Source organism: Natator depressus, chromosome 1 (genome assembly GCF_965152275.1).
Source record: "Natator depressus isolate rNatDep1 chromosome 1, rNatDep2.hap1, whole genome shotgun sequence".
NCBI classification, from domain to species: Eukaryota; Metazoa; Chordata; order Testudines; family Cheloniidae; genus Natator; species Natator depressus.
This window is the reverse complement of record NC_134234.1, coordinates 266,124,476-266,136,650: the sequence shown is the minus strand read 5'-3', so window position 1 is coordinate 266,136,650 and position 12,175 is coordinate 266,124,476. Positions and strand designations below refer to the sequence as shown.

At 43.4% G+C, this 12,175-nt stretch overlaps 1 protein-coding gene across 1 annotated transcript in view; it reads right to left on the bottom strand.

Annotated features, from left to right (window-relative positions):
• FGD6 (FYVE, RhoGEF and PH domain containing 6) overlaps positions 1–12,175 on the bottom strand; it is a 101,016-nt gene that overhangs the window by 39,635 nt on the left and 49,206 nt on the right. Inside the window, exons 6-8 of the mRNA XM_074941890.1 lie at positions 6,025–6,176; positions 4,866–5,022; positions 3,049–3,136 (exon numbers count right to left, since the gene is read on the bottom strand). Coding sequence (XP_074797991.1) covers positions 3,049–3,136; positions 4,866–5,022; positions 6,025–6,176 — 397 coding nt within the window. The remainder of the gene's footprint in view (positions 1–3,048; positions 3,137–4,865; positions 5,023–6,024; positions 6,177–12,175) is intronic.

The following is a 12,175-nucleotide window of genomic DNA, read 5'->3' as shown; positions in this document are numbered from 1 at the left end:
TAACAAGAACAAGTATATGAACAAAATCCAATCAATGAAACTAAATCTCTTAGTTTAAAAAAAAAATTACTAGTGATCACTATTTAAACAAAAAAATCTGAATAAGTCAAAATCAAGCATTATTTACAGAAGATATACAGAATACTTAGAACAAAATATAGCAACCAGAGATGAACTATTTATTGTAAGTGGAATTTTTAAGAGGGGAAGGATGAGAGATATGGTCTAATTTTCTTCTTCCTTCCTATTGCCTGACTTGAGACAGGCTAAAGGAAGCATAAATATAAATCGCTGAAACCTACTTTTTTAGCTCTCAACTTGCCAAGACCCTAATATGCAAACAGAAAAAATATATTTATTCTATGTTCCTCACATGATGTGGGTTTAAGTGAAATAAGCAGCAAGTTTGTGCAGGAGACACATTTGAGTCTACAATGATGGCTATCCCTTGATATGATGGACAATTGAGAGATGGACAGATACAGCAGCAGGGCATAGTACAAAGACAACCCATAAAACACAGAAATGGAGGGTGAGGATGTGCACTGAACGGAGACAGAATCAGCAAGGAATGAGGAAGAGAGAAGGGAAAGGCTGAGAAAATGAATGAAGTGATAAGAAGGAAGAGGGCTCATCCCAGGACAGCATGGAGGACGTGAATATTGCACAGCCTCGAGTGATACAGGGATTTGGGAATGGGGCAGTAGGGAAGAATTTCACTCCTTTATTTTCTTACTAGAGAGCAGAGGTTTCTAACTATCCGTCACAGTAAGTAACCCTTTTAATACTTGTTATGTAAGAATCAAACGATTAGTGTGTAGAGAAGTGAAAGCCCACGTGAGCAAATGGAGGAACCATATAATTTGACAGGAATACAGAGGAGATGCTCCTCCCTTTTGCAGATTTATGAGCCCATCTGACATTGACAGCTCAGGAGTAACAGTATCAAGAGGCAGCAATCATCTTGTAAATTGATGCCACTGCAAAGGTACATGGAAACAGGAAAGTGGAAATGTATCATAAAAACAAGGCTAGCCTACTGACACAGAGTGCTTAGATAACATCGAGAAGGAAAACCAGCTGTCGACACCAAGAGGCCCAGCAGCTGCATTTCACTGATAATTTTTTTCCTCTCCCTGCCACAATTTGCCCACTTTGTTTCCTGATGCATCTACAGACTAGGGAATTTGCCATTGGTTTTGAATACAGCAACTTTATCATTTAAAATTACCTTCATTCTTGTTTCACTCATGCTGCCCAGCCCATTCTGATGCTGGGCCCAAGTACCTTCTGTGTGTTCTGAAGTCCCACCAGTGCAGGATTTTCATGGAGACCACCCAGTATTAAGCAGAGGTGCTTTAAATGGACAGACAGACCATCTAGCTACACATGGGGGAGGGGCAAACAATCCCATTTTATGGCCAAGGCAAATATAATGCAATGTGGATTGATACTGCAGGCTGAGCAATAGCAAGGGAAGTACAGCTCTGCCTTTGAAGTTATTTTACTGTTCCTTCCAAGAACTGTTACTAAAAAATAATCAGCATAGATGAGAGTCTGATCTTTGAGCTTTTCATCCCTCCCATGGAACAGAGAAAAACTCTGTTTAGAAACCAAGACCCTGATCTTGCAGCGTGATCCATGCTGGTAGCCACAGGATCAACAAGGCTCTACATGGGTACAAGATCTACCTTCACAGATCCAATTGCATGACTGGGGCCCTATGGTATCAGCCAGATAGAAGAGGATTTACAAGACTAGTGTTTTCTATAAACTCCCTCCCTCATCTCCTGCATTTAGAACCAACGATAATGAGGATTTTAAAGCCTTTGAGCTATGGGGTTTCTGTCGCAACTGCATTTATCAAAAAGGTCTTTCCTCCTCCCTACCTTTTGGTTCCACCCCTTTTAAGTATGCCTTTGGTCTCTTTTAGAAATCGAGACACCATCACTGAATTTGGAATGAATAGCAGTCCCCCTGCCATGTCTAAAGTTAGTGTCCTTTTAAAATAAAATGATCAGATACCTTTTTATAAGCTTTTGCTTTTCCTTGTATTGTAAGAGACGTAAACATTTCCCACTTACAAATAACCTGTTTTCATTGGGTTTTCCCTGCCTTCCCTCTTTGATTTTAATGCAACTGAAAATAAAGGGGTTATTTTTAATCATAACTGTGTGGTTGCAATGTAATAAGCTTAATCTGTACTATGCAGCAGCATCACTGATTTAACTACTGCAGGAGAAATGGCATTTCTTGGTTAGCTGCTGCAGAGCTGGAAAAGGGTCATGGAGTATTTTATTTTTGTAGTTACTACATATACAGATACTATTTTTAAATTTCTCAGCAAGGGACAGTAGCATGAAAAAACCAAAAACCTAAATATTTAACAACTCGAGAAGATTCTAAATCCTTGACACTGTCCTTTATAATGCATGTTCCCTACATTCCTAAAACACATAACTTTATAAACCAAGCAACAGAACTTAAACCCTGTAATTTTTGTTAACACGAAAACAAGAATTAGGTTATATTTTTGAGAAAGACAAGATTTCAGTGCACACAAAACATTTTATTTAACATCATGGCTAATTTCAGGAAAAAAAGCCAGGCTTAGAGGATTTAGTTCTTGGGTTAGAACTTATATTAAAAGAAAAATGTTTTTATTTTCAATTGTAAGGACCTCTTTTCTCCCCTCCCCATCCTTCTCACATTTGAAATCAATGCTCTTCCCCTGCTCCTAATGACATGATTGGATTCCGCAGCTGTGGAAACAGAGCAAACCATAACAAGGTTTGATGTTTGTGACTTCTGCTGAATTTATCTACCAGAAAACGTATCATGTGGCTGGGAATAACTGCATTTTTCCTGCGTATTTTATGACTGCCAATCTTACTGAGTAGAACTTCTAGCTGCACAGTACATTTTAAGAGAGTTTCATACATCTGTAATCAAGTAAATATCCTTTGCAGAGTGTTGTGATGGCCTAGATGCCAATTTCCTGGGACTTGTGAGGACTGGCTTTTAAACTTGTGAACAGCTTGTCAGTACCTGTCAAAAGCAGCCTGTACTGGGGAATCCTCTGAACTGGCTTGAGCAGATAGTGCTTGAGTGCCAGACTAGCACAGCGAGGACTCATCTGAAAGACAAACACCCAAAATAAATACCCACAGTCCTCTAATAGTCAATTATCTGCTACCCAAAGAAGTTGTGCCTCTAAACAATTGACTTTTACTTGTGTGCTGGAAAGGGATGCATTCTGCTATCCTGCTTAGCTCCACAGCAGTACATATAAATGTGAGCTGCCTAAGTCAGCCCTCAGCTATGCACAAGTAACATTTACCTGTAGGCCCACATGCTAGAGTATTGCTAGTAGCCAGATCTGATCATTCCTCCACACAGACACCACACATAAAAACAGTAGGTCTCAAAAGTTAGGAAGATACGTAACAGGTAAACACTGGAATTCTATGCAAAATCAAAACATCTGCCTTTGTTCTAAGAAAAGAATGTTATGCATCTCCCTAGAAATAAGGGAAACCTGCCAGCTAGCAGTGAAGGTTACCTGGTGGCATCGCAATTCTTATCAATCAGACAGAACTGTAGGGAAGGCTGCAGCATTCATTACAGAAGTCTCTTTAAGTGGTACAAAGCCCAAAGACACAACAGAGAGAAACCTTTTTAAAGGGTCATGCTCCAACATGTTTTAATCATCATAGGTTGGGTGATTTGGCCCTCTCATCACTTCTTCCAGTTCGAATCGCCTGAAAATCATTTATTAATGCTACTCGTACATGAGGAACACTGACAAGAAGCACCTTCACTAAAAGGGATAGGTTCTCTCTCTTTCTTTGGTAACTGCTGTCTTGTTTTTCTCTCTCCTACATTCCTTTACTCTCTCCTCCTCCTCACTTTAGCCTCCTTCCCCCTGTAGCTTCCCAAGTAGCTTATCTAGCCACGCACACACCCAACACATCGAGCAATGCCTGGAAGCACCTGATGCTGGCCATGCAAAGCAGGCTTACATTTGTGCGCGCTCACCTAGTGGGGCTTGGTGAGAAACAGGCCCTCTGCCCTCTGTGACCAGAAGATAGCTATGGCTAAGTTATGACTTCTCTGCTGGAAAGGAACTACAACAGTACTGAGCTCAGCAGTTGTTTACTGTGTCATTCTCAACAATTCATTCATTACTGAATTAATCTCTGTCAAAACAATGAATAACCCTCACAAGCGCTCAGTGATGTTTATTCTGGATTGCATGTTTAGAGTTCACACCTCTTCTCTGATCGGTTTTCCAGGGAATAAAGTGAGAGGCTGGCAGGGGTACTTGGCTTTTGCATGATTATCGCATGTGCTCAGTTTGAGGGCATTTTGGAAGAGGAATTGGTTTGTTTTATTTTCAGGTTTGCAGCTCAAGAAATTCGCTTTCCCAGGTTTCCATTCCAAACCAAACACAGGACGTGAAGAACTACATTCTGCCCTCATTTTTACTCTGCAACCCCAATCAAATCAATGAGTTTACAATGGTAGAAGTCAGTGCATAATTTGACCCAGACACTTAAACTTTTAGAAGCGACTAACGATTTTGGCTGTCCATCTTAAACCACCCTAAAGAGGCCTTATTATTAGAAAGTGCTGAGCCTTCTGAAAATCAAGTCCCTTTGATATGTCTCCAATTGGACACCCAAAACCACTAGTCACTTTTGCAAACGTAGGCCACAGTGGTTAAATTCTCCTTCGTCCTACCCACTGGTCCCCAACTGGGACCTAGAAACAAAGAGGAAAAACTAAATCTTTGCAGCCTTACAAAAGAGCACCAGAGTTAAGAAACGAGAAATTAAGATCTCTCTTGCAAAAGAAGATGATACCTCAAAGTCTTTAACCACAGCAGCAAAACTAGGGTTCTTCTTGCATTGTTCATCTAGCAGCGCAACATTCTTATCAAATTCTTTGATATAAGTTGAATACATCTTTAAGTAGGGTCCCTTTTTCACAAATATATCAGCGATTCTTTGATAATCAATCCTGAAAAAGAGAACAAAGTAATTAAAACAGCACATAGCTACATAAAAATACATCTATGATTTAGAAACCAGCAAAGCTAATATTCTCAGTCACTTTTGGAGCTCAGTAGTGGATTAAAAAGAAGGCTTATTAAGTAAACAGCTAGTGCACTGGGGGGCAACCTGCAACTCATGGGCTGCAAGCAGCCCGTCAGGGTAATCCGCTGCCTGGCCACCAGACAGTTTGTTTACATTTGCATGGCCGCCCGCAAATCCCAGCAATGGCAAACCACGGCCACTGGGAGCTGCGGGCGGCTGTGCAAATGTAAACAAACTGTCTGGTGGCCCGCCAGCAGATTACCCTGACGGGCTGCAAGTTGTCCACCACTGAGCTAGTGCTGATCTCACTGGGGAGACCAAAATGTGCAGGTTAATTTTGTTGTCGCTGTAAATTCTTAGCTTCTCCTCTCCAAATGAGATAAGCATTGATGTGCTGGTATCTCATCCTGCAGAGTGAAATAGGGAACTCAATTTTCAAAACACTCACAATTTAGTCATGTGCCTATGGCCAAAATGTTCAAAAATAGGAACCTAAAATCAGGCTCCTGGATTCACATTTAGGCACCAGATTGAGGCCAATGGAAGTGTGAATGTTTGGCACTTTCAAAAAATCAGGCCACTTACTTCGATGCCCAAATGCAGATTCAAAGAAGCTTACCTTTAGGCTTCTATTTTTGAAGAACTTAGCTTTGGTCCAAAATCCGGTTGCTCAAATAGGCATTTACATGCATATGTACAATTAATGCACCCAGATGTCAATTCCAGCATCTAAGTGTGGAATTTAGATGCCCAGTTAAGGTGCCCTCATTTGAAAATTTGGTCCTTAGGCTCAGAAGTCAGCTCTGGAGTCTAAAAAGCACATAGATTACAAAAGAGCAAACTTCTGCTGACAGTAAAATTCACTTTACTCCACAGTTAAATATTAAAACCATGGAAAAAAAATTGCATTCTTATTGATCATTACCAGTGAGACAGTCTCTCTTCTAATTCTCTGAGGAGGTCCTGATTAAGTTCATACAGCTGAGGTAGGTAGTACAGGATCTGATTCAGGATCCTATCCTCAATCACTGGCTTTCCTAGCTGCCTGGAAGCATGTGCCACTGCATCCCGGAAATCCTGTTGGAGTACAAAGAGAAAAAAAACAACCCTCACTGAGAGACTGGCCTTCCAGCAACAATACATGACAGTATTTCCCTTGCAGAAATGCTGCGGAGCGTTACCCATTACAGAGGGTGAGATGGTACCATCTGTTTTATGTTACTGTGTGGCTTTAACTCAGGGCCTGCCTACCAGGGGAGTTATTCCCAGTGCCGCCAGAACTTTTGGACGCAAAAGTCACATTCCTGGGTCCATGTGCTGAGTTTGAACTAGCCCTCCAGTGCACGGACATCAGAATGAGAGCTGCATTGACAGTTGAGAAGCAAGTGGTGATCACACTGTGGCAGCTTGCAATGCCAGACTTCTATTGGTCAGTGAGAAATCATTTTGAAGCTGGAAAATCTACAGTGGGGGCCATTGTCATGCAAGTGTATGGGGCCATTGTTTCCTGCTACACAGGACTGTGACTCTCAGCAATGCGCAGGAAACAGTGAATGGATTTGCAGCAATGGGGTTCCCGAACTGTGGTGGGGCGACAGACAGCATGTATATTCCCATTTGTAGGAAGGTGGGCTGGTGCCAGAATACATCCACAGAAAGGGCTACTTTTCCATGGTTATGGAAGTGTTGGTGAATCACTGGGGGACATTTCACCGATATCAATGTGGGCGGGTCAGGGAAGGTGTGTGACACTTGCATCTTTAAGAACACAGGCTTGTTCAGAAAGCTGCAAACAGAGACATTCTTTCCTGACCAGCGGATTACCACTGGTGAAGTTGAAATGCCTGTTCAATTACAATTAATGGTGCTTTCCGTAGCACCAGGCATTCTGCAGTATATGTTATCAAGTAATAAAGATCAAATTATTTCCAAAAAATAAAAATTTATTGCATAAGAAAAACAGTGCAAAGACTATTATGCAGTTAAAAGTGATACAATGCAAACTTATAAAATAAATGGAACAGAACTTTAAAATTAAAAGGCTAGAAAAACATTCATGTCCAGTTCAGTCCATTTCTGCCAAACATACACCAGCCATGTGAAGCTGCGATTTTCCTTACTGTCCCCTGGTGTGGGGTGGCAGGGATAGGGATGTGGCCCATGATGTCATGTGGAAAGTTTGGAGGGAGTTGGGATAAGGAGCTGCGGAAATGGAATTAATTCCTCACTGACTGCAAAGGAAGGTGAGCCCAGGATCGTTGGACCCATCGGTCAAGAAGTTGGCAGCATTTGTGTTCGCTGACTGAGAACCCCCATTATGCCCTGGTGCATCTCCCACTCCTTTTCCTGCTGGGACTTTCTCCTGTCTGCACTTTCCTTCTCCAGGCTGTCTGCTATATTCACCCTCCAGGCCTTCTGGTCAAGATCCAGTGAAGCACTGGCTTTCAGGATCTTGCAGAACACGTTCTCCCTAGTCCGCTTCTTTCTCCTCTTTCGGATCAGGCATGCCGCAGGTGTGGAGGGGGAACCCCTCAAGGCTGCAGGAGCAGCTACAAAAAAAACCAGACAGATATATCATTGTATTTATAATCACAACAAAAAGCGAAAGATAAGGGAGGGGAGTGCTGAACTTATTCCCATAACATTGTTAAATCGGAGCTGCTTATTGACACTTCAGGTTTGGAATGCCTCTGCGCAGCACTGTTGCCTAGCCGCCACACCCATAGTGACTATGGCCTGCTGGGGGGAAGAGGAGGAGGGAATTATTTAGTTGCATAAAAAATAAAAAAAAAAATCGGCCCATAAGTACAGGGCAATGCACTGAATATTAGCACTCTTTTCCACAGGCGGTGGTGATTTTAGCCGATATCTCATTCCTGAGGATAACAAAGGCACAGAGCACAGCTGCTGCTGGGCATCCCCAAGCCACTGGACCCATACACCACTAGCCTGTTTACTGCAGTCAATTCATAGTGGAGTGGAATGGGACAGTGCCCTACAGAGGAGGAAGAAATAAGGCAGCCATCTCCAGAAACCTTCAGGAAAGGATTGCGGAGTTCCTCCGTGAAAGATCTCAACAACTCCTCTCAGGAGGATACAAGGGACATCCCTATGTACATAAACAAGCTGCTTCACATCTGTATCCCACCCTCCCCCCCGGCTTAACCCTACAGGGGAATGAAAAGCAGATGACAACTCTACCACTGTTTGTTGTATCTCTCTCTCTCTTCTCCTAGGAAGAAAATGGAAAGCAAGTACCTCCATCCTGCCAACATGGGGCTGGGTCGGGTGCCATTTTCAGGTTTAAGGGTGAATGCATGCACACACTTACCCAAGGTTCTTGCCCCTAGATCAGGGTCATCCATGCTTGGCTGGCAGGACTAGAATGAGATGGAGTCTCAAAGAGATTCTGGCTCACTGCATGGCTGGAGCACCTGCCACGTGTCCCTCCTCCTCACTGTACACAGCAGGGGTATCTTTCACATATTCCTCCAAGGCACCCACGCTGGTCTGAGGATGGCGGTGGGGGTCTCTGACAAGGATGGCATGCTGCTCATTGTAAAAGCAGCAGGTCTGTGGCTCAGCACCAGACTGACTGTTGGCTCCCCTGGTCTCGTGGTATGCCTGCTGCAGGTTCCTTCATTTTCACGTGTCACTGCGGCTGATCCCTGTCGTCCTCTTTCACCTGCATCCACCCTCTGTGCAATCTTTTCATAGCGGTCAATGTTTCTACAGCTGATCCGTAGCTGTGCCTGCACAGGCCCTTCTCCCCACAGGCCCAAGAGATTCAATTTCTCCTGTCTGCTCCAGGCAGGACTGTGTCTAGAATGTGTAGCCAACAGAGTGGGTTGGGCAGTTGCACATAACAAAGGAGAGCTGTTTGGTGTGCTCACGAAGTGGGACGATCAGGAAAAAGCCATTTCGAACATATGCAGGTGGTTTTAGGGTGGGTGGGGGGGGACGATGACGGGTGGCTTACAGTCTCCATGACCCCCAGAGTGGTCACTGTTGGGCACAGTGGGGCAGCTGCTGGAAGACTGTTAGCATCAATGTAGGTTGTGCAGTGTCTACACTTGTTCTGCATTGACCACAGTACATCGACCATGGCTCAGTGCCATTCGGGGAGGTGGTTTTACTTTGTCACTGTAACAGGATGCCAATGTTGGCAGAAGACAAGTTTGAATCTAGACACATGCACAACTCTGTCGACTCAACAAGACGACTTACGTCGACCTCACTTTGTAGCGTAAGCCAGGCCTAAGAGAAAACCAACCAAATGACACTAGAGCTGTCAGGTTTTTCTTGTTTGTTCTTTTTTTAATATCATAAATAGTTTGGTACAATCAATATTTACCTACGCTGGGAACACTGATCGCTCATCCTAGAAGGTGGTACATTCTCTATGCTACAAAAATCTCCCAAACAGACCAGGCTATCATGTTTATTTGGTCCTCACTGAGCATATAGGGTGAAAAACCTGGCCCCACTGAAGTCAATGAGAGTTTTGACAGTGACTTCAATGGGGCCAGGATTTCACCCATGGTTCCCAAGTACCTTTTCCACCACTTACAATGAAACTTACACAATTTTTAAAAATCTTGTAACACCAGTGTACCTTACTTAAACTGCTGAATAATTCTATATGATATGATCTAAGTCAATGTCTAGGATGCCACAGGGAGGAAAATCTGAACTACAGGCACTAGGCTCCTATAGCCTCTCAGAACAACTCTCCCCTGGAGGCGAGCGCTGCTGGGGTGGAGGAGGGTGAGAGGACACCTCACAGCCATCCATACCAGCTCTCTCAGTTAACCTCTCTAGGCCCATCCACCCAAACATCCCTGTCACCATCTCCCAGCAATATCCCCACAAGCTCCAATCACATGGTTCCATGGGTCACAAAAGGCTGGGATTCGGTAGTTTGTGGCAAGAAACTGCAGGTGGTTTTTGGGCAGGGAGTAGAAAGGAAAGGTCAGGAACTACCGCATTAAAGTTTTTTTTTAAAAAAACAAAAAGCAGAAGTCCTTATTCATATGGAAGTGCTCTTTCACACATCATCTGTGCAGACGAGTGTCACATAGCTTACTATCAGCTGCATCTATGAGGTTTCCTGACCTTAGGGCAATGGTTTCCAAACATTTTACTAAGGCGACCTACCAACTGAATTTTGTGGCTGTTTTTTGCAACCCACCACTATACATACATACATTATACAGAAACCCCCATTTACTATTTTTAAACCCTGTAACGGTGCAACAGTAGGATAGATTTTGTATTAAGCTTCATAAAAACAGTATTGTATTAAGAAAAAGTTGTCACATGGGGTTCTGCCGTCAGATCCCAGCACTCATTAAAAAAACCAAAACCCCACAACCCAAACCAAGGCTGGATTAATGCATAGGCAAACTAGGTACGTGCCTAGGGCCCAAATTTTTGTGGAGAGGGGATCACCAAAAATCATACAGCAGTCTCCTTCCCCTCCACAGCCTCCTCCTTGCTCTGCCGAGGAGGCACAGACCACCTGCAGCAGCACCCTCCAATCTGGTATCACAACCCAACCTGCTGTAGAGAAGAGGCACCGGCTGCCTGGCTATCATAATGGAGGGGTGACCAAGCCAAAACCCAAGTGGCGTTGTGACCCCATGTGCCAGGCTGAAACACCTGGAGTGCAGAGCCAGGCCCAGTCTCTCGGGACAGGAGCCGCTGCTGTGGGGTGAATGCGGGGTGGGCTTGCCCTCCAACACCCCCACCCCCAGGCCTCCCCTCTGCTCTGGGCCCATGACTCATTCAGAATCTTCCTATGACCCACTAGTGAGTCGGGACTCACAGTTTGGGAAACACTGCTTTAGGGCACTGCTTAATGCAGAAATGATACAAGGAATTGCAATGACTAATACAGCCCAAATACAGGACTTCTGAAGAACGTTGGGCAAAATACATTGTGTTTCGTACTTGTAACTGGCACACTTAGCAAGAGCAGACAGTTACTGAGTCTAATACATAAGCCAGCATGAGACTAGTAAATGCTGGATCTCACTGTTTGTAGCTCAGCCTTGGAGGGAGTCTTTTTCCCAAAACAACATAAAATTCTTGCTTTGTCCTCTGGCATAGGTTATCTGAACATTGTAAGGCACAATGCATGAAAGCTTGTTTGTATACAGTGCAATCGGCAGAAGAAGCTCCTTCCTGACAAGACACTGGAAGAGGAGTAGGGAGTCAGTTTTAAGCACCATTTATTTAAGTTACTGTTTTAGCATATGAAGACTCTGGCATGTATTTGGGCACAGGAGGCCCTGGTGCTCTCTCTGGGATGATCCAAGGCCCACTGAGGTCATCATTAACTCCAGTGAGCTTTGGATCATACAATGTGACTTCATCATCGAAATAACAGCCAGTCAAGATACTTGATTGTCAGCCCAGTCCCTAATAAGTCAATAGATGAACTACTGCAGAGAGGAAAGAGAGATAATATAGGAGATACAAGGCAAATCAAATTAAACCTACAAATGGTGACAAACCAGACTGCTAAATGAAACAAAAATGAGAAGGAGAAAAGGTTCAGATTTCTTGGGAATTATCAAATCATTGTTATTGAACATGCACTGTGCATTGGTTACAATAGCCATATTAAAAATTTATTTATGACCTGGCAGCTCTTTTGACATAACCCTCCTGAGGTTCATCTTGAGCTGAAGTTAAAAAGATTTGAAGGCAGACAGCATAAGCCTGAGGAGTGAGGGTGGGGATAGGAGGGAGAAGAGTGAAATAGATAGGAGAATGCGGTGACTGTCTATGTTCATAACTATCGGTCCTTTGATTATGAAATTCATTAACATTGTATCTCCGTGTAGCGAGAGCCCATAATGGCTGCATTTGTAATATAGTTACATAAATAGAATATAAAAAGAGAGAAAAATGAAACTTCACTCTGAAAAAAAAATGCATGTCATTCAGTACAAGGATAATTTTTTCCTAGAAGAAGAGCAGTAATTTAAGAATTACAGTGAGATTAATTGAATGCACTTGCCTGCTTCCCTCTAAAGCTAATCTGTTCACTACTAAATAGTGGCCAACTT